The sequence below is a fragment of the Galeopterus variegatus genome, unplaced genomic scaffold, assembly GCF_000696425.1.
Source record: "Galeopterus variegatus unplaced genomic scaffold, G_variegatus-3.0.2 Scaffold272, whole genome shotgun sequence".
Lineage (NCBI taxonomy): Eukaryota > Metazoa > Chordata > Mammalia > Dermoptera > Cynocephalidae > Galeopterus > Galeopterus variegatus.
The window spans coordinates 417,113-440,824 of NW_007726383.1; the positions used below are offsets into that span (position 1 = coordinate 417,113).

A 23,712-nucleotide genomic window follows, 5' to 3' on the forward strand; every position below is an offset into this window, starting at 1 on the left:
AAAAAAAAAAAAAAAAAAAAATTGAACATTCTAATAGAGAGAAGTTATAATGTGTTTTTTGTTGCTCGTGGTTTTACTGTGATTATATTAAATGTGAAATATTCATTGAATTTCTGATTTTGAAAAACTTCTACAGAAAATCCAAGTAGAAGGGGTAAAAGCAGAGCTGTAAATTCACTTTCATAAAAGTGATGATGGAAGCATAGTGACACTCTTTCCCAGCTGACGATTATGGCAGAAAATGCTAGAAGATAGTAGAAGGTTTGTAAGAATGTAATAATTTGGATTCTGAATTGAAAAAGAGAAATAGTCTGTAAGGCTCCTGCCAGAAGATGAGCCCAGAGTTATATAACTTTCAGTGATTGTATTATATCATTAATGACATGATATAGTAAAGTATCTGAGAAAAACAGATTGTTAATATGAAGAAAATTGAATTGAGAAGCCAGTAGGATGCATGTACAACATCTTTAAGGCTGGTAGCCTACACTTGAAAGAAATGAGTAGAGTGGAATTTAGTATAAAATATCTTAGGAGACTAGTCATCACCAAGGGGTCTAAGGAGCAAAATACAGTGGTGGCATGCAGTTGTGGAAAGAAGGTATCACAAAATTAAAAAACAAACAAACAAAACTCCCTTTAGGCTGGCCATATGTGAGAAGTGCTCAGTATTAGCCTCTTCCTATGCTAGTCAATGCTTCATCTTATTGCCACAGTCCCCTTCCTAAAATACTTGTGGCTTTCTTATTCAGATCTAGAGTTGGGTATCCACTGCATACAAGCAGAGTTATAGTTCTGTAGTTCATAATAATCCTCAACAACTTGTATTGCCTCATGGAGATTGTATATCAGCATCTAGAATTCTTTCTGGCACATAGTAGTTACTTGGTAAATGTTTTTAAATGTGAATGGTTGCCCGAGCTTTAAAAAGTAAGTATAGGAGAGATTCATATATATGCTTCAAAGATTTGCAGGTTCAAGTAGAGTAATATAATGACAGATAGCTGGAAAATAAGAAGATCAGACTGATCTATACCTGCAAGGAAGGAAATTCTCTGAACATGTATTTAAAAGATAGAGGGGTGCCAAGACAGTTCAGTGGGGGAAAGAAGAATCTTTTCAAAAAATGGTGCTTAGACAACTGGATATCCACATACAAAAAAATGGAGTTGAACCTCTACCTCACATCGTATACAAAAATTAACTCAAAATGGATTATATAAGCATAAGTGTAAGAACTAAAAGTATAAAATTCTAGGAGTAAAATTTTATAACCTTGGATTAGGCAATGGGTTTATAGATGTAACACCAAAGTAACAAGCACCAAAGAAAAAAAATAAATAAATTTGACTTCACCCAAACTAAAAAATTTTGTGCCTCAAAGGATACCATCAAAAAAGGGAAGAGAACTAACAGAATGGGAGAAAATATACACAAATCATACATCTTAGAAGGGACTTGTATCTAGAGTATATAAAGAACTCTTACAACTCAAGAATAAAAAGACAGATAACCCAATTTTAAAATGGGCAAGGGATCTGAATAAACATTTCTGCAAAGATGATATACAAATGGCCAATTAGCACATGAAAAGATGGTCAACATCATTAGCTGGCAAAGAAATGTAAATCAGAACCACAGTGCAGTACATTTCACATACACTAAGATGGCTGTAGTCAAAAAGACAGTTAATAACAAGTATTGGCAAGGATGTGGAAAAATTATAACACTCATGCACTGTATGTGGTAATGTGAAATGGTACAGCCACTTTGGAAAACAATCTGGCAGTTCCTCAAATGGTGAAATACGTAGTTACTATATGACCCAGCAGTTGCGCAGGATCCTAGGTATATCCAAGAGGAGTGAAAAACATATGACCACACAAGAACTTGTACATGAATGTTCATAGCAGCATTATTCATAATAGCCCCAAAATGGATACAACCCAAATGTCCATGAACTTATGAATGGATAAAGATAATATGATATATCCATACAGTGAAATATTATTTGGCCGTAGGAATGTTCTACTGACATGTCCTAAAATGTGGATGAACCTTGAAAACAATATGCTAAGGGAAAGAAGCCAGACACAAAAGCCACAGATTGTATCTTATCACAGTCATCATCGTCTCCATTCTGTATGGACATTTGTGAGTGCGATTAGAGTTGAAATTGGGGGAAAACAGGGTAGTACAGCTGGGAAAAACATGTACGTTACTTGGAGAGACCTACCTTCAAATTCCCCCTTGGAATTTTTACAAAATTGAGGACATTTGTGAGTGCGATTAGAGTGGAAATTGGGGGAAAACAGGGTAGTACAGCTGGGAAGAACATGTACGTTACTTGGAGAGACCTACCTTCAAATTCCCCCTTGGAATTTTTACAAAATTGATGAAATGCAGGCCACACTGTGTAACCTTTACAAATTCTTTCGTCACGTATATGAGTACCTACTTGATGTAGAAGAGGTAAGAATTAAGAGAAATGTTATATGAGGTGTGGGCATTCAATAAGTGGTAGCTATTATAATGAAAAAGACTGTTACAACAATTCCAATGAAAAGTTTGGCAGAGCTTGCCTTCCTAAATACATACTGAGATCACGTGGTATGAAGCAAGTTTTTCCTTTCATTGTATAATGGCCATGGTTCTTGGTTTTTTTGTTTGTTTTCCCCAACCTCATCATTAACTCTCTAAATAATTTATATGTAAAAATTTCTTAAGCAGATGCCTTGAGTTTTATTTTCCATGCTTTCTTAGTAATTTATGGCCCAATTTTCAAATGTTATAGGAAAAACTTCATATTGACCCAAAGATTAAAAAAGCATATGAAAAGAAAAACTGAAATATCCAAGTTAATGTTCTGTCATTTGGAAAACCACTCTTCTTTTTCCAGATTAAGTGATGTAACCCAAAAACCTTGTATAGTAGTCAAAATAAGTATTTCTGTTGTTATAGGAGAGGTACACACTTCACCTCATGCTGTTGTTTTTGGGACTGTTAATGGGTCGGTGCCTGTTGAAATTATATATATTCTATTTCCGTTGGCCATAGAGAGACAAGAAATATATTGAAAAATGCTCTCAAATTTTGGTTTGGTTGGTCATTCTCCAATGGGGACTGTTTGAAGAGTTGTCCAGAAAGCAGAAGCTCCTGTGGCAAAATAATGGGGCCCATTAGGTAGAAGCCATGAGATGCTTCTCCACATTTTTGCTCAGCCAAGCCAGTTGAGCTATAAACATTAACCTCAACTGCTTCCCGTTGGTAATTACAACCTGGCTGAAACCACTGCTTTGTCTCACCTTTAACGCTGTGAAAATGATGAGCAGAAAGGAGCGTGGGGATTGTCCTGACAAATTAAGAATCAGACCATTAGGCAGCCAACAGTAAGAGAATTGGATTCTCTTTCAAAACTTTGAAAAGTTTAAATCCTTTGGAGGAATTAATTTTTCTATAGGAAGTTAGGAAAATATTCCACAGTGTATGTGGGTGTTGGAAGGTTCTGTGGAAAAGAGCATAGTACTTGGGTATCATCTAGTTTCTGTTGTCAGTGGATTTGCAGCAATTTTATTTTTTTATTTTAGGGCTTGTTTTGTCTGAGGAACAATTACAGACGGGGTTGGCAATGCTAAATTAAAAAAATGTACGAAGGACGTCCCCTCCTTTTAAATAAAGTATTGTGTAAATTTCCTCTTTCTGAGCCTTCTCTCTGTTCTGCATTTTCTCTTGGATTTCTTTCCTTTGTGTCTAAGATCCTGGCATTGTGACATAGTAGAACACAGGATTAGCAGGAGGAAACATGGGTCCAGGTGGGCCTCTGCATCCAGCTCCCTGTGTGATTTTAGGAATATTAAGCTGTTTATTTGGGTGCATCACTTGCTTGTTTACTTGATCACTGTCTTCCTTTCAGCATTTAAGCTCTACAAAGGCAGGGACTTTGTGTGTTCTGTTCAGTCCTGTTCATCAGTGTATCTCTAGTTCCCTGAAAGTTGACCAGCACATAATAGGCATTTACCAAAATATGGTGGCTGGCTGAAGTCATTTTTACCTTGTGGAGGGAAGAGGGGAAAGGAAAGTGTTTGATGATCTCTGAGGTTCTTATCTAAAATTAGGTGATTTTCCTCTACTGTTCATATTGTTTCTTAAAAAGGTGATCAAGTGAGAATATAAATAAGTTTCCAAAAGCAACCATTATCAGAGCAATGTGGCACACTCCTTTGATATTTAGCATTCTGTTGACTAGGATGCTATTCTGCATTTCTATACAAAACTTACAGTTGATTTTCATAATAGTATTAAGATAGTATCACATCTGGAAATGACTTCTGAACCATTAGTGTTAAATTACACACATTACATTACATTTTATTTTATTGCACAGTTATTATAGTCTATCTTTCTAAATTAGTAACCTATATTTGTCAAGTGTGATAACTTTTTTTTTTTTTTTAAGAAAAACACCTTTTCCTGACCTATTGGGTAACAAAACCTTACCAAGGTTAGGTGAATTTTATGTTCATGTACACTCTGTGAAACCCATCAGGTTCATAAACTCGGACTTATATTATGATAACAGTTTTTTGGGGGGTTTTTTTGTTTTGTTTTTTTGCTCTATGTCAGAAGGTATTCGTAATCCTTTCTTGTGCCAAGGAACCCATTGGCAGACTGATGAAGCATTTTAAAAAGTAATAATATGTTTTCTTCTTTTTTTAAATTAAAAAAAATTTTTTTCTTTTTTATTGAATCATAATTGATTATACATATTTTTGGGATTCAATGTTGACATTTTTTAAATTAAAAAAATTTTTTTTCTTTTTTATTGAATCATAATTGATTATACATATTTTTGGGATTCAATGTTGACATATGTTGATAAAATCAGTATTATTAGTATGTATATTGTTACAAATTGTACTTATTCTTTATGCCCCTTGTCCAATCTCTCTCTCTGTCCCCCCTCCCTCCCCCCCTCACCACTGATAACCCTAGATTTCTTCTCCCCTATGAAAGAGTAATGGTTACTCTGTTATTTGTTGCTTAGATGGTCTGTCCAATGCTGAAAGGTGTGTTCAGGTCCCCCAATATTATCATAGAGCAGATGTTTCTTCTGTCACTCTGGAATGGACTTTGTGGAGAGAGACATCCTCTTCTTTTCTTTGGTCTCTGCTGGTGACTCTCCTTGTGTCGATGCACTCCAGTGGCTGGCAGACCATCTGCGTGGTGGGTCTGACGTCTAGCCACTTTTGCGGCAGCCATGGTTACTGTGGTGGCTGTGATGGGCCACCCACATGGAGGTGATGTTTTTGGCATGCTCCTTGGTGCTGGTGGTGTGCCTGGCTGTGGGCGGGGGGAGGGTCCTGTCCCCAGGTGGGGCCCCCTAGGCGCTGGCGGTGTGCAAAAGTAATATTTAAAATTCATAGATACAGAGGAGTCCAATTATTTTGAAATACAATGGTCAAATACTTTTTACAAAGGTGATGCAGTAATTTCTATGCTGCTTTATTAGCACATTAAATAACAACATCCAGCAGCAAGTCTAATAATTACAATAATTTTGAAGTTGTGATGAACATAAATATTGTTACTATTGTAAAATATTTTAACGTGGTATGGAAATATCTGAGTTTTATTAGTAACAAAGTGAAAGGCATAGTTAATACTGTGGTTTGCTCCTTACATTCATAATTGAAGGAAATATTAAATTTCAGTGAGAAACTAGTGAAAACAAAGATGTAATTTCTTTATGAGTTTGTGGTCCCCTGAAGTTTTTCCATGTTATCCTTGGGGTTGGGGGTCCATGGAGCTGTTGAAGGCCCTTCACAATAGTGGAATGGCCCCCAGTGAGTAGTAGTGTGGTATATTTGAAACTTAGAACCAAGGCTCTCTCTGTTACTGTGAATGTCACAACCTGGTTACTTGATGCCTCAGCCCAGCTTCTTAATCTGAGTGAGATAGTGCAGTAGTAGAAAGAGCGTGGATTTCAGAGTAGTCCAAGCATGGGTCATACCCTGTACTAGTTGAATTTGCCTCAGTTTCTTGAAAGGTAATTCTTACTTGGGGAGATCATCATGGCTGACTCATAGATGTGAAAGTCTTGAATGATAGCATGTTTTGTGTAAATGGAATGAATTATTTCATATCGAGGAATATGCCAGTTACCTGTTGGGTTAACTATGGAAGACTCTAGTCTATGTGTTGGCATCACTGGAATAATCTGCCTGTGTTTCCATGGACATGAATAAGAGTGCCTGAGACACTGGACTGAAAGGATTTGATTGGCCATCTATTCTGTGCTGAATTATGGTGAGGCACTGCAGATTCCCACTGCTTATAGCTCTATTCATATCTCAAAAGCATCTCAATTTGGCACAAATTAAACCATTAGATCTCTACTCATTGTTGGTCACTTGACAGGTATTTCATTCTTTAAAACAGCATTTCTGTTTAGTGTGAAATACTAGTTTGGTCCATTTTATTATTGATTGAGACTCTGTGGATGTAACTTTTCTTACTTGTCCAATGTTGTAATGTATGCCACACATTTGTTGAAAGGATTAGGTTTGATTTTTGGTCTTCAAATTTGGTTCTTTTTGGTATTTAGGTCGGTAATATACAATAAAGTGATAGAAGTAGCACGGCATTTCCATTAAGAGAACTTGGGCATGAATCTTGTTGCTCACTTAGCTGACCTTGGCTTAAGTTACTTAGTCATACCTCATCTAGAATTTAGGACTATGGTGTTGGCCTATGTTAGAAGATTTTCTGAGGGCCGGCCCGTGGCTCACTCGGGAGAGTGTGGTGCTGATAACACCAAGGCCACAGGTTCAGATCCCATGTAGGGATGGCCAGTTCGCTCACTGGCTGAGTGTGGTGCTGACAGCACCAAGTCAAGGGTTAAGATCCCCTTACCGGTCATCTTTAAAAAAAAAAAAAAAAGAAGATTTTCTGAGCATCATATGAGGGTACTTCAAAAAGTTCATGGAAAGACTCATGTTATCTTTTAATTTTATTTTCCACGAACTTTCTGAAGTACCCTGTACAAGTTACATGATAAGTACTTTATAAACTATTAAGTGATATACAAATTGTAGGAGTTTTTATTGTCACCTTTGATTGTTACATCAAATTTATCAATTTGGTTTTTTGCTTTCAATGTCAGTGTTCAGTGCTATATTTTTTTGTACCCCCTGCTTTGAGAAGAAGCCTTTTGGCTCTCTGCAGTTTGAGAAGCTTAGCTCTCTCTGACTGGGAGGAGGGGGGAATCTTTCTGTTCCCTGTGAGATCCTCTGGTCAGGGCAGCTGGGGAGTATGGTAAGATGGAGAGGTAGCCAGCCAACTAAGGACCCATTTTGTGGTCTGCAGTTAATAAGATGTGTCTCTTAACCTTGCTGGTCTTCCTTCTTAATTTGGAGGGTCTTAATAAATGACTGCATTGTCCCTCAACTGTAGTATTACACAATTTACTGGAGTAGTTGGATCAAAGGGATACCACAGAGAACATACTTGTTTCCATCTTCCTCTCCAACCCTCAGTGGTATTAGTTAGAAATCACTGCATGGTAGAACCTGGAAAGAGCCAGATGTGTCTGGGAAAGTACTAAAAGTTGATTTCATTTATATATTCCTTAGTTGTGCTCCTTTTGCCAGAGTAAAGACTCACATAAATGTGAGTAGGAACTCAGCTTTTTTCTGAGAGTATAGAAATATTGTCATGTGTAAAGCCAACAGAAGAGGGATTGCCATTTATGGGGGTATATCCTTATACTGATCACCTCTGGAATAAAACTATCTGTAAGATTCATGTCCAGAAGTACTGAAGACAGGTGTTGTATTAATACCTTCAACTTATAATCCTCCTATACAGAAACATGGGATTTGTTATCTGGAACTAACTCTTCCTCCCTCAATTCATGCTTTAGCCATTGCCTGAGTTGGTGTGTAGGTTAAAAATTAAGCATCAGTGGGAAATTTAAGATTTCTAGATATAAATGAGCATACATGTAAAATGTTTGAGGACTTTTGTTCATTCATGAACCAGATCATTACCTAAAACCTTCGCTTTGATCACCTAGAAAGCAGGTGAAATTGGGTGTTTGGACCTAACCATTGGTCTTTATGTTTGGGAACTGTTTGGGAAAAGCAATTGAAATTTTCAAGGAACTTTCATTTCTTGATTGAGGAGAAGATACCTATTATCAAGCTGTAATTACTCTGCAGGATAATCCTTTGTTATTATGTAAAGGGCTTTTAGAAATATCACCAATCATTTATTTTTCCATTTGGGTAAAAAAATAACCATGCTCTGTAGCAAAAAGAGCTAGTCCTAAACTTATACGGTTTACTGTCTCAGGGTATGAATAATAATGAAACACTAGAAAGATTAAATGTTATTTCATCAGTGTTAGCCTTTACGTATATAAAGAGAAATGACATTGAGAAGTAATTTTTGGTGTTCTCAGCTAGTTTTAATTATTAACTTGGAAAAGACAGAAAGGTAAGTCAGGAGATTAGGGTAATTCATTCAATTCTGCCACCACTTTTAAGTCAAGTAATTTAACCTTATGTATACAATAAAATGTTCGATGACTTACTCCTTGAACATTTCTTTATTCTAGTTTTTGCTTTCTTTTTATGGTGCTTGGGTGATGGTAATGGGAGTTTCATTCATGGTAACAAAAAGGGGATTGGCTAGGGAAGGTCCAGTCCTGATGTTTCAGATTTCTACCCTGCATGAAGAACAAACTTGCTTTTACTTTTTTATGTTGTTTACCCTGTTAAAAATGCAGAGGGAAGAGTTGGTAATGAATAAAATAAAACCACTCGGCCTCATGTGGGATTAAAGTAGAATTTACACAGGAGATGTATGATCTTTCTGTATAAATACTTGTGGTGCAATCACACTTATTCAAAATAAGGGTCAGGAATGACAGATACAGAATTAACTGAGCTCAGATAATTCAAAATTTTGGAGTAGGATGTCAGTTATTTACTAGAGTATGGGGAAGAATTTTCATAACGAATGTGTTAATATTTTTGGCAGACATCTAATCTAAGCAGATAGGCTTTATTCTTTTTTGGGGGGGGTGCTTATTTCATTCACTTGTTCATTTAACCAGCATTTATTGAAAGCCTTCTATGTGCCCAGTTGCTTTTGAGGGACTTGCAGTTGGGTGGAGAGACAGATCTGTAATCCAAGCTACAGAACCGTGATGCTTCATGGGGGCTGAGCACCAGTCTGGTTGGAAGAAGCCTGGACTCATGGCCTACTTGTCCTTTTGGCTTATGCAGCTGTTTTATATTGACTGGCCTTTTCCTTCTCTTTGTTCACTGCTTGCATACTTAGTTTTATCTAAGATATTTTCTCCCTGGAATGGCCTGGGAGCCCACTTCAGACATGTTGTCAGCAGTTAGAAATTCAGCTTGAACCTGACTTTCACAAACTCATTTGGTCCCAGTTTTCTGTGTCCAGGCAGTTCACTCAGTGTTCTTGCCACCCAGCAAACTGGCTGCCAGGCATACCACACTGCGTATGTTTGCAGGTTCATGTGTGTCCACGTGTAGCATGCTCTGCCCACTTCTTCAGTCATTGCTGGCCATCTGGGGAAGTCTTTTAAACTGATCCTTTGTCTCCTGCCTTTTAAGCTTCTCTTGATTCTCATGGCTTGCAGCCCGGTAGGAGTAGAAGGAAAGAGTTTCAGGAACTGAGGTGGAGCATTTCAACTCAGTAAGGAGAACTACCTTCCTTCTCTGTTAGCTAAGAGAAAAGATACTTAAAATATAAGTGTTTTTAAGAGATCTATTTATAATTTCTGTGCTTAAAATGGACCCCCCCCCCCCCCCCCCACCCCCCGCAGCTATGTCCCTGGGGCAGTTAGCTTGACTTCCCTGAGCTTCATTCCTCTTATTTCTAAAATGGGAATAAGTATAACCATAGATGCCATACAGGATTGTTGGGAGAATTTAATGAGGTGATAACATTAATAGTAGTAATTGGGAGGTAAGATGTTATTATTATGTGTCAGGTACAGTCCTAGGAACTTAACGTGTGCTCCTTTCAGATAGAGGCACAGCAGCAGGTATTGAATAAATATTGTCTGCATCTTGATCCTTTTTACATTGCTTAATAACCCAAGTATCCTAATTCTCAACAATTGATTGTTTACATGTTTACTTTTCTACCTAACATCTCTAGAATTCCCCACATAATGAAAACTTGGATGTACAGACTGGTATGAAAGTCCTGGTTCTGCTACTTAACTAGTTGTACATTTTAACCATGGTGTGCCTTGGTTTTCATCATGTAATCAGGGATGCAGATATGTGATTCACAAGTGGTTAGGGAAGTTAAATGAGATAATCCATGTCAAGCCACTGACAGAACCCAGGTACTGACTGAGTCCTTTCTCATCTCCCACCCCACGTTGCTCCCAATAACTCTGTGTCATGCTGCTGTCTCCAGGCTATTTTCTTTTGTTTTAATGGTTCTCATGGGTCTTACTTATAAGAACACTTTATGGTGTTTTTACAAGTTAGACAAAGATTCTCCCCATTTGATGTTTTGGGCCTTATTCCCTAACCACTTAACGCTTGTGTCTAGGGCCACAGGATAGCAAGCACACTAGGCATGTAGAAAACTTTAAGTAAGTACTTACTGAACTGGATAAAAAGGCATTATAAAGAATCAAAGTAGGTGCTGTTTGCCATCATGATGCCTTTCTTCCTTAGCCTGAGGATGATGGCTGGGTATTTGTTCAGAAAGAATAAATGCATCACTTTTTTTTAACAGGGCTTTTTAAAAGCAGATAAGGCTTTTGGAACTTATGGCAGAGGAAACTTGGATTTAGCTTTCACGCTCTGAGGCTGTGACTGGGTAGCTTACACAACAGAAATTTATTTTCTCACAATTCTGGAGGCTAGAAGTTCAAGATCTAGGTGTCAGCAGGGTTGGTTTATTCTAAGGCCTTTCTCCTTGGCTTTTAGATGACCGTCTTCCTTTATTGTCTTTACATGGTTTTCCCTTTGTGGGTGTCTGTGTCATAATCTCCTTTTCTTGTAAGGACAGTGGTCATATTGGATTAAGGTCCCCTGATATGACTTCATTTTACCCTGATTATTTCTTTAAAAGGCTCTATGTACAAATACAGTCACTTTCTGAGATACTGAGTATTAGGACTTCAACATATGAATTTGCGGTGGAGTGGGCCAAAATTTAGCACATAATAGGTGACATCTGAGAACCTAACAGAATGATCTTTTCCAAAGTTCTGTGCTTCTCTGTAGAAGATACATGAGTGACAGCTCCGTTGAGTCACAGAGCTGGAAAAAACTTTGTTCTGATTTCCGAAATCATGATACTTTGTTCTGATTTCTGTTAACAGCACATACTAGGACTTATTATAATTTTTCTCTTTATATTATTCTTGGGCTGCATGTATTTTTTTCTCACCTTTGAATATCCAGTACTTAGCACATAGTATGTGTCAGGAAATATTTGCTGAATTGAATACAGGTGATTTGTCTCCCTCTGTACATTGTCACAATTTCATTCACCCCAAAAGGACATGGATCTTTTTCCAGTCCTTATCTGTAAGGACTGAAGGTATATTTTATTGCCTCAGGATTTGGGGACTAAACTCTTAATGTTAAATTCTTCTACTACAGTAATATATTTATTTATAAACAATCTGTATTAAACAAAGAATGTTATTGCCACTATTTCCTAAGTTGCTTATTATTTTAGCATTACTATTGCTCCTCAGATTTTCTTACTCTTTGGGGGAACATAGACACAATTTCCTTAGACACAGATCAAAACTGATAACTAAAATATTTTGTAATTTATATTGTAGAAGAATAGTAAAAAAAATATCTAGCATATATTTCTGATATTTGTTTCTACTTATTTCAGAATTAATATTTCATTTTTTTAACATAAATTTTTTAGTGATAGGACAGACCTGGGTTTGATAAGAACAGGTTTCTGAGTGATTGTGCATGTACATGTAAATCTTTCACAAATACCACAGAAAAAGATAATTAAAAACAGGGCTGTGAAACAATTTTTATATGTGCAGGCAATTTGTGGTTTTAAAAAGCTACCGAGTTTTCTAACTGGAAACCTTTTATTGGCGTGTGTGTGAAAGGTAATTTACACTTTAGATTGACATTTATTAATTTATGAAGTAGTATTATTTACACTTAAAGTATAATAGTAAAGAGATAATCTTTCAGCTTTGTGTCTCCTTTATTTTTTGTTTCTTCCTTGATTAGATTTCTTTGTTGGTGCTTTTTTACAAACTTTTTTTTAAAAAGCACTTTTAGTAAGTCAGAAATTAATTCTTTTAATTTTAGGTACCCCTGTTTAAAAGTCCAAGGAGTTCTTCATATTTAATGAGAGTCCTGTTCTTGTTTTACTACATCAGTCAGGTCCATGCGGCTTGTTGACTATTGGAAGTTTTACATTGAAGGAAATAATAAAGGTTGTAAACATCTAGAAAATAAATACTTTGCTTCTGTGAACCTTCCAGGATTGAATGAAGGTTCTATGAAAGAGAGGCATCTGGATTATGCCTTACTTTTTTCCTAATAGTTAATGGGGGAACGGGGGGGTAGGGGAGGGAAAGAAGACACCAGAATAATGCATGTTTGTATCAGATGGTAAGAAAAACACATAACATGTTTATAGTAAGATTGTACAAAGTGTGCCACCAAACAGCATATTTATGCTCTGTATTTTAGTCTGAATAGAAGATGGTTTGATGATTATCAGTACACACGTGAGAATTTCCAGGGTCTTGGTTTAAGCACTGTTTCACATATACTTGCAGATTAGCAGCTGTGCATTCATACATGGGATTAATGCAGTTCACTTGCCAGGCCCATGAGGGGTTATGTTAAAACCAATGTCCAGAGCTTTAGTAGGAATTATGAATCAAAATCCTAATTTTAAAGAGTTAATATTGTTTTGTTAATGAATTATTGACATAGTAGAAACTTCTATGTTCATTTATAAATATAAAGATTTTAATTTTCTTAACGATTAATGGCTGTTAATTCAAACTTAACCAACCTTGTACACTAAAGTGTAGACTAAACATTGCTAAACTTGCCAATTTGGCTTAAGCACTAATTTTTTAAATGAAGCTAAGTACAATTTTTTTGTTGTTATTGTTAGGATGTTTTGAACATGATTAAGTCATTTTATTTTGGCCTGTAATCAACCTCCTGAGGTCTAATGAGAAATCCATTTCAGTATACAAGTTCAATTTTCAGTGTTTTTTTAAAAAACAGTTTCCTATCAGAGTGTGTACCTGATTGTTTAAAATAATTGGTTAGACCAGCTGGTGTCTCTCCTCAGCAGCCTGGTCCTGGCTTCTGAGTTTACTCTTATGTCCCCTTCTTTGCAGGGCCCTGATCTGGAAGCCATTCTCTCATCTGTCCCAGTCCTACCAATTCTTTGAGGTCCCTGAAGCCTTTCCTGATCCTGCCATCCCATGCTCTCATTCTCTGTACCCCACAGTTTTACCTTTTGATTGTGGTATCTGCTGTATTAGTTGTTTCTTTTCTTGTGTCTCACCAAAATTGTTTACTCTTAGAGCAAGTAGCACGATGTTGGCCACAGGAGCAACAACAACGATGACAATGATAAGGCATTGCACTGCCTTAGTTGCCTTCATTGGGTGAATTGAAAAAACCCTGGAGAAAGTATGGATAGAATGTTCATTGGCTCGCTGTGCTCTTAACAGGTTGCCCTTCATAGTATCTTCCATCACAACATTCATTATGTCATCAGGACGTCTTGGGAGCAAAGGTGTCTGTCCTGATTTGGGATTCCTCAAGTTTTTCATTGTCAGAATCCCTTCATTTTATGCACATTCTCAGTGCCAGATTAAATGATCTTTTAGGGCACTTTTATGGCTTCTGACATTGTTTCCTTAGTTTTCTAAAGTCCTGATGATTATGGAGCTGTGCATGTTAAAGCAGGAATGGGGCAGAATGTTGTCAGGCAGATCTGGAAGCCCAGCCCTGGAATACATACTTATTTCCAGAAAGCCTCTTCCTGGAAAACCACTGAATTGATAGTTGTATCAAAGTCATTCCTAATATCATTTTAAGCACACAATGAGTCCATTTGTCTCAGATGAAGCCAGTGAAAATTTTTTGACAAAAATGAGATTATCAAGCTATTGGCCTCTGCAAAAAGTTTTGTGGAATCAGGTGGTTGATGAATAGTTTATTTTCATCAATTTTAATAGTTAAATGTTATTACTTCTAGAACTCATTTAACTGGTTGAATTAGAGAACCAGAATATAATGTGCATTTATTTTTTTCCTATGGGGGTGAGAAAATTAAAATTAAGGGGGAAGTTACTATCCTGTATATATTCACAGGGTGTTTGCTAATAACATGGACTACATTCTTTCCATTTGCTTTTTTCCCTCAGGTGATTGAAGACAGTACTGGGGTCCGTCGGGTGGTGGTCACACCCCAGTCTCCTGAATGTTACCCGCCAAGCTACCCCTCCGCCATGTCTCCAACCCACCACCTGCCCCCCTACCTGACTCACCACCCGCATTTTATTCACAACTCCCATACGGCGTACTACCCACCTGTTACTGGACCTGGAGACATGCCGCCCCAGTTTTTTCCTCAGCATCATCTTCCCCCCACAGTATATGGCGAGCAAGGTGAGTAGATGATCGGTCATCAGGAGCTGTTGAAACGTTACAACACTTGAACAGTTTAAGCAAGCCCTTTGTTTCCTCTGTAATAAGCATGGTAGAGAGGGATCTATCTGGTGTCTGAAACTCATGGGAAATTCCTAGCTTCCTTTGTCCCGAATTACGTCTTGGAAAAATTACTTTGTGGGTTGTAGCTCTCTTTTTTCCTCTCAATTTCCCTAAATTTTGCCTTCCACTCCGACCCTACAAGGATCAAGTAGGATAGCCACTGTTTTATTTTAGAAAACAGGCAGTGATCTGTTATATGTTCCTGTATCCCACTGGCATGTTTTTACATGGGAGTGGTCTGAGGAAGACCTGTGGCACAGTCTTTCTTTGGTATCCATGTGGCCTAGCAGTAGAAGAGAAATTGAAAACTGTTTCGTGCCCCACTTTCCATGTTAGAAGGTTGTGAGGACTTAGTAACCTTTGGGTTTCCTGTATGCTCTATGTTACAATCTTGGCAGAACTCAAAAATCCCCTCACTGTTGATGTGACCCTCTGAACCTATTTTTAGTTTAAGACTAGCCATTAGTGCAGCCACAGTTTCACTGGTTGTTAGGCAAATACTTACTTTGAAATGAAAAGAACCTCAGAGCTACCAATATTATGTCTTAAGGTTTGGCCTTGGTGTTGATTTAGTCTAAAGCTCTTTTCTGTCAAAATGGATACTAAGAAACAGATAAATTTGCGTAAAAATTAGACTTTCACCTCTAGGACTTTGCAAAGTGATTTCCTTCTGAGTCTGACTGTGAATTGAAGCATTACCACTTCAAACATTTATTATATTGTATCAGATAAATTGTTCGAAAAATGCTTGTTACAATATAGAAATTTTCTCTTTCTCTTATGTTACAAGTGTGTGTATGTATATATGTATATGTATTTTTCCCCCTCTATGTTCAACCCATATTGTAATTTTTTTCTTAACAAAAATTAGAGATGGATATTTTAATGAAATATCCTGTTGTAGCTTAGGGGTGGAATTTGATTGGCTATTTTTTTAGTAGTCAGAAAGAAATTTAGTGTAATTCCAAATAATTGGGTGCTTTTATATGGGGGGTGGGGAGATGATATCAAAACATGAAATCAATACTTTGATTTCATAGTAGTGTCAATAACTTCCTATTAATATGATCTTTTTGCCTAGTGGCATAACACCAAAAAAATCAAGTAGCGGCATAAACCATGGTAACATTTGAATAAAAACTAAAAAAACTTAGTTAACTATACTTTTTTAAAAAAAGTTTATTGCTTTGACACAATATACATTAAATAGTTGAACACTTGTCAGAGTTTTCCGGCTGGGTCTGAGCTCCAATGACATCGTGAAAGTCCTTGGTACTGAATCATCACTTGATGATGCCTTATCTTGGCAGTTTGTTAGTAAGGATGCCACATGGTTACTGTTTTGTAAACGGTGTCCTTTGCAGTTTTAGGCAAGACAACAGTATTATTTAAATCACCATTGAAATTAAACAAAAAATTAGTCTCTTCATTTCATAGTGTTTTTCAGTCTAATTTCATTAAAATAATGCAGAGTAAAAATGTACAAATATAAGTGCCTTTACTGATTTCAGATTTAAAAACTCAGTAAAACAAAATCCCTTTGCTTTATAAATAAAAAGCCACTTACATATTCTCTTACCTTAGTTCTCAAGGTGCATACCTAAAAGCAATTTAAACAATAATTTCCCAAACCATAAAAGTTTAAAAAGTTCTCAACATGGTTTAAAAGATTATTACGTTAGTGCTCATGGTGAGTATTTTAAATCTCAAGTGGTAATGCATTGTGGCATTGAGAACATGTACCATCCTTCTGATATACTTTGACATAGTTTGTTTGGATATATACTCTCTGAATAAGATTGTATTTGTTTTTACATATTCTTTAGTGCAAATTGGTGTGAACAAAAAGGAAATGAAAAGTAGAGCTTTATCATTTAAAAATTGAAACATCAGTTGTTAAATTATGTAGGGTAACCATACATTCCTGGTGTGTCTGGGACACTCCTGATTTAGGTCTGTTGTCTGAAAGAAATTATTAATAGTCCTACCTTTTCACTCTCAGAAGTATTCAAATTTGGATGCTAATTTACATGGTCACTCTTTTTTCTTATAAAGATGTAAGGACCCAATTTCTATGTTATGCATTGTCATTTTTTTAATTACTATTTTTTCTAAGAAACATTTATTTTTGATTATACATTTTTATGGGGTGCAGAGTTGACTATCAGTATTTGTGTGTAGTATGTGATGATCAAATCAATATTATTAGCATGTTTATCATTAAAAATCATAATTATCTTTGTGTCCCTTACCCCATTACTACTTACTCCCCTCCCACCCCCACTTTCCTACCTCCAGTAACTATAGGTCTGTTTTCTCCTTCTGAAAGTTCAACATTTTGTTTTCTTTCTTTCTTTCCTTCTTTCCTTTTTCATTCTTTCCTTTTTTCCTTCTTCTTCCCTCTGTCCCTCCCACTTATGAGGACGTGTAGTATTTCTCTTTCTGTGCCTGCCTCACTCCGCTCCCCTCCCCCTTTCCCATGCATAGTCATTTTTATTGATGCCTAAATATAGTTTCAAATTGATTTAAAAAGTTTAATTAAAGTAGGTTTTTCCCCCTGAGATTGTAAGATTACTTTGCAGGCTCCCATTTTCTTTTGAGCCACTTAAAAATGTTTATAGTGAAGCCAGATGGCGTTCTAGTTTTGTCTTGCCTATTATTACTCCAAAAGAGAAATGTGAGACCACAGCTTATTATATTTGGCACCAGATTGCAGTGGTGGCTTATCTTTACCATTATACTTTCCCCTTTAACATTTCCCCCAATTCTGTGAGCATTTATTAGTTCTCATCTCATTATTTTAGTAAGGTTTGTTCAAATGTGGCTCTTTCAGATGCTACAAATAACTCCCTATATTCTGGTTGCTATATACTTTCCAGTAGAAATGCTATTCTACCTACCAGGATAAGTATATGCTTTTAAGTATCTTGATTCTAAGTACACATTTAAAGGAGGTATTTTATTTATTTGTTCTAACTTTTTCATGTATTGCAACTACAAAAATATTGACAGGCAAAATGAAACTTAGTTATAAATTAAACTAGAATATGAACTCTTTAAGGACAATAACCTTGTCATCTTCAGTGTTCTCCATAATTTATGGAAAACTTCTGAAGACACAGTATGGTTTTGTTTTTTTTTTCCTTTTTGTCTTTTTTCGTGACCGGCAACGGATCGCAACCCTCAGTGTCGCGCCCATACCGGACCGGGACCGGCAACGGGATCGCAACCCTCGGTGTTGCTCCTGCACCTTGCTCAGCCAGTGAGCGGCCCAACCCAGTATGGTTTTTAATGACTGATTATTCCTTGATTGGTTTGGAATCAATGAGAATGCTTTAAACATATATAATGTATATAGCATTTTCTTTAAACTATTTTTTATATTGTATTTAGCAAGACTTTAGATGGCTTCCTACAGGGGTCAAGTTATTTGACCACTTGGTAATTTATTATTTAATATGTAGACTTAACTTGCATTTGTTATAATCATCCATTTTAGAAATTATACCACTCTACGGAATGTCAAGCTACATTACCCGAGAAGACCAGTACAGTAAGCCTCCACACAAAAAACTGAAAGACCGCCAGATTGACCGCCAGAACCGCCTCAATAGTCCTCCGTCTTCCATCTACAAAAGCAGCTGCACAACAGTGTACAATGGCTACGGGAAGGGTCACAGTAGCGGCAGCGGCGGAGGCGGCAGCGGTGGTGGGCCAGGAATTAAGAAAACGGAGCGGCGAGCAAGAAGCAGTCCAAAGTCAAATGATTCAGACTTGCAAGGTAATGCTCAAGATGTTTGCCATAAAGAGTGAGTTACCGAGACAGAGACATCTGAAAGGAAACATCTTTTACATACAAACAGTATTTCATGGTTAGTTTCTCCACTAGGAGTGATTGGGTAGGCCTTCTCTGATCTGTTTCTTAGTAAGGAAAGAATCTTGTATGGTTTGTTTTTTGTTAATATTTCATGGCAGAAATATTACTTTTTGGTCACATGTGCCATGTAACTTTCTACTTAATCAGAGTAACAAGTATATGGAAGTGTTTTCATATTGGTCTATTTCTGTTGTCTCTCTCTAAATAGAAAGAGATGGAAGAAATCCAAAGTAAAATATTTTTTTCTAAGACTTATGGGGCTAGTGTAAATCTCAAAATAATTATTCCTCATAAAACCAGATGTGATTACTTCCATGCTGTAGTGAGATCTACCATTGCATAACAGAAATATATTTCTTCTTAGTTTCAGGTATGAGTTATTGTTTAATGCCACCTTTTGCATTCTGAATGAAGTGTTCATAGACCAAGAATGAGATGGAACAGTCAGGGTTACCACATATAGATAAGAGAGATATCAGCTCAGAAGCACATGTGCTTTTTTGTAAATTAATCATGTGGATATAGTTCAGTTGATTTGGAGAGGAAGGTACATGTGTTTTAAATGAAATTTTTAGGTGAGATTTAGGGACAACCTATTTTGATGCTACAGGATGAAAAAACAGTCTTTTTGTATAGGCATATAGAAGGCTAACTTAAATGTTTGGTAAGGCAGGTGAGTTTACAGATATGATGACTAGAAAACACCGACATGAACAACTGTGAAAGACAGAATAAGAACTGATTATGACACACATTAAACTCACTGATTCGTTATTGCATCTCATCCACATGGAAACAGGACTGTGTCAGTGAGAATGTGATTGTGAATGCAAAACATGGAGGTTTTGTATGTTTGATTGGTTAGGGAAGACAGGTCTCTGACCAGGGAGAGGAAAATTAGGTAAAACCAGATGTTGGCATCAACATTTCCACCCATGTTATTATATGAGTGATTTATACAGTGAAATCTGAACAGTGATTTCTCTGGATAAATGTATTACAGATTCTTTTAATTTTGTTCTGTATTCTTTTATACATTTTAAAAATTTTATGCAGTTATCTTTCATTATTCTTATAATTATTAAGCAAAACATAAACAAGTATCATATAAAAGAGACCTAAAGTTCAAGAGGCTTTTAAACAACTCTTAAGGAAAGGTGCTATGTATGTCTGTCATGTAAAATAATTTTTAGCCAAATGATATTGCAGTTTCTACGTGGAAATTAGTTTCTTGGCAGTGTTACACAGAATGTACTCCACCAAGAGTGAACCCTAATGTTAAATGAACCATGGGTATGTAATAGAATTTACACGAAAAAATTAGGAATAGCTTTTCTTTTTTCTTTTTTTTTTTTTCCTTTTTGTCTTTTTTCGTGACCGGCAACGGATCGCAACCCTCAGTGTCGCGCCCGTACCGGACCGGGACCGGCAATGGGATCGCACCCCTTGCTGTTGCTCCCGCACCTTGCTCAGCCAGTGAGCGGCCGGTCTGTATGTGGGATCTGAACCCTCGGCGGGAGCGCCGCCGCACTCCCAAGCGGCGCACTGTAGCAGTGCGCCACTGGGCCAGCCCGGAATAGCTTTTCTTTTTTCTATTTTTTTTTTTCCTTTTTGTCTTTTTTCGTGACCGGCAACGGATCGCAACCCTCAGTGTCGCGCCCGTACCGGACCGGGACCGGCAATGGGATCGCACCCCTTGCTGTTGCTCCCGCACCTTGCTCAGCCAGTGAGCGGCCGGTCTGTATGTGGGATCTGAACCCTCGGCGGGAGCGCCGCCGCACTCCCAAGCGGCGCACTGTAGCAGTGCGCCACTGGGCCAGCCCAGAATAGCTTTTCTTAAGGAGAATTTTCATCCAAAGAAAAGAAGAAAAAGAATATGAATTGTCCAAAGAACTTATGAGGTTTGAAGTACTTTGATTACTTAATTCATTCTTTAATAATTTTTTTTGCCCTACCTTGTACCAGAAAAGATTTAAGGCAGATGACATAGATATATCTAATAGAGGCAGATAAAATAAAGTTAAGTAAGAATTCAGGGGCAAAAAGATAATGAAGGAAAATAAGATGAAGCAGGGTTGAAGTTAGCATTAAAATTAATGCAGTTGTGGATTAACTTTACCAAAAGTAAACGCCTTTCTTATAAGTGCAGTTATTTCATATTCCATATACCCAAATGTGTAAGCTGTTCTATATTTTAATATTCTCATAGTTGTAAGAGAGGAAATGGATTTGCATCAAAATCTATGCTGAAATGTTTGCTAGCATACGTAGATATGTTTATAAGTATTTTGGCATTTTACCTGGTGGAGAGAGTAGAATTATTTTGAGTACTTTAAGCTCTTTGCTATTGTATAGAATACATGTTATTTTGGTGGGTAATAATGAGATCACTTTTGATATGGGCTTCTGGGAGTATGTGTTTCATCATGAAAAGGGGAAGAACAAGCTTAGTCTGAACTTGGTCTGTTGTTCCTTTTCTCACCACGTCATTTGCCTCCTCAAAATCACTCAAAGTGCTACTCTCCACGTGGTTGAACCATGAAATAAAGAACCAGATGTATTGTTTTATGCACTCTAGCTCATACCCTAAGGATCTGAGGGAGTTTCCATGTTGTATAAAAAGTACATTTACCCAAATGAGTCAAAAACTTGTGTCCACACAAAAACCTGCCCACAAATGATCCTAACAGCTTTATTAATAGTGGCGAGAACTTGCAGGTAACCAAGATGGTCTTCAGTAGGTCAATGGGTAAGTAAACTGTGGTGCATCCAGACAATGGAATGTTAAGTGCTAAAAAGAAATGAGCTATCAAGCCGTGAAAAGACACGGAGGAAATTTAAACGTATGTTACTAAGTGAAAGAAGGCAGTCTGAGAAGGCTACATACTGTATGATTCCAACTATACGATATTCTGGAAAAGTCAAAACTATGAAGATGGTGAAAAGATTGGGGGTTGCCAGGGGTTGGGGGGCAGGGCAGAGATGAATAGGCAGAACACAGAGGACTTTTAAGGCAGTGAAACTACTCTGTATAAAATACCCATTTTATGGACAAGGATACAGAGATTCAGGGAATACCAAAAGCAAATAGCAAGTGACCAAACCTGATTCTAAGCTAGGAATGTCTGACACCAGACATACTGTAATGATGGCTATGTATCTTACACATTTGTTCAAACCCACAGAAGGTACACTATCAAGAGTGAACTCTGAAGTAAAGTGTGGGCTTTAGATGATAATGATGTGTTAGTGTAGGTTCATCAGTTGTCACAAATGGAGTACTCTGGTGGGTGATGTTGATAGGCAGGACAAACTGTGGGTAACCCGGGGCAGGGTGTATGTGGGAACTCTCTGTGCCTTCTGCTTAACTTTGCTATGAACCTAAAACAGCTCTAAAAAATAAAGCCTATTCAAAAATAATAAATAAATTAGTAGCAGAGGAAATTGACGACCAATAAGATGAAGCCATGATTAAGGTTGTACAGGAAAGATTCCTGTAGAATTGCTTGATGTGGGCCATATATTTGGCATTGGGCCTCCTGGTTGTCAGATCAAAGAGGGAAACAGGAATCAGGTGGAGGAAGCAAACAGTGAAGCAGCTCTTGTTCATGGACTCCTTTATGTTGCTCATGACATTTCAGTCGTGTCCACCTCAAAATGTGGTTGTTGGCTCAAAGGATCTCGAAAGATTTCCTTTTGCTTCCTCATACGTGGGAGCATTCTTCCAGTATATCTTTCTGCTGCAGTTTCTTGCAACTGACTTCTGTACCCAGGAAACAAAGTTCTTAAATAATTCTTAAGTTTACAATGCAACCTGATTAATACTAAACTGTATTTAATGCTAGTCTGATTTATCTGTTTACAATTATATGTGGTTAGCACAAGAATAGGATATATACTTAACCATGACATACGGCTTGTGAAGTTGTCCCTGTTTTCAGAGGAGGCCAAACTTAGTTCATAATTTCATTGCTTTTAAGGCAATCTACTTGAGTTATTTATCTTTTTACCATTTACAAAAAACAAATGTTAAAAAAAAAAAAAGGCAAACTTTAAGTTTGTATTTGGTCCTGTGATAAATCCAAGCACATGTAAAAGAAGCAAATAGCTTATGTTGTATGGAGATTAATTAGTAACTGTCTTGAGTCCTGGTTCTCTCAGTTAACTGTGCTTAAGAATCACTGGTGGAACTTCAAATCAATAGAGATCCCTGGCCCTCATTTCGGACCTACTAAATCAAAATCTTCTCACCAGTTTTGGTTTCGTGGCTTTTTGTTTCTTTTTTTTAAATCAAACTTCCATTGGGGATAATGGTCAACCAAGCTAGAAAACTACTTTTCTAATGGAAGGACAGTTACAGAAGGTAAGCTTCACCAAGTGTGCACAGTATGAGGCAGGCATTTTACCTGTTTTCTTCACCACTTTCTTCCTTCCTCCTAGTACTGTGCATGGTGCGTAGTAGGTATTCAGTAAATATTTGTGAAATGAATCTTGTGTTCTTATTTACTTTGTTTTCCAGAGCTAGCCTTTTGTTTGAACACATACAGCTATTGTGCCACTTCCTCTTCCTGGAACAAATTTGCTGTATTGCTCAAGGATACTGCTCTGTGGCTAACCCCTCCTTAAATTTACTGTTGCCTTCAGGAAAAAAGCTTAGGCCTGAAAAAATCTCACAGTACCTCCGGAGAAATACAGGATTCCTATTTTCTTGCAGTCCATTGGAGCTAATGGTATAATGTGGGCAGAGAACAGTTGGGGCTTTGGTGTCAGACATTCTTGGCTTAGAATCAGGTTTGGTCACTTGCTATTTGCTTTTGGTATTCCCTGAATCTCTGTATCCTTGTCTGTAAAATGGATATTTTAATTCTCATCATTAAATATTAAAAATAGCTTAGCTCAGTTTTTAACAACTTAGTATAGTGGAAACCTTTGTTACTTGAATATTCTTGTTGTCTCCCTCTTCTGCAGGACTCCTGTTATCATAGCATCACCTCTCCTCAAAGATGTCCATTCATCAAAACACATATTTCTCTACTCTCCCAT

At 37.1% G+C, this 23,712-nt stretch overlaps 1 protein-coding gene across 1 annotated transcript in view; it reads left to right on the top strand.

Annotated features, from left to right (window-relative positions):
- The window catches only part of FNDC3B (fibronectin type III domain containing 3B), a 361,626-nt gene that overhangs the window by 186,205 nt on the left and 151,709 nt on the right, over positions 1 to 23,712 (top strand). The window contains exons 5-6 of the mRNA XM_008566859.1: positions 14,447 to 14,690; positions 18,292 to 18,573. Coding sequence (XP_008565081.1) covers positions 14,447 to 14,690; positions 18,292 to 18,573 — 526 coding nt within the window. The remainder of the gene's footprint in view (positions 1 to 14,446; positions 14,691 to 18,291; positions 18,574 to 23,712) is intronic.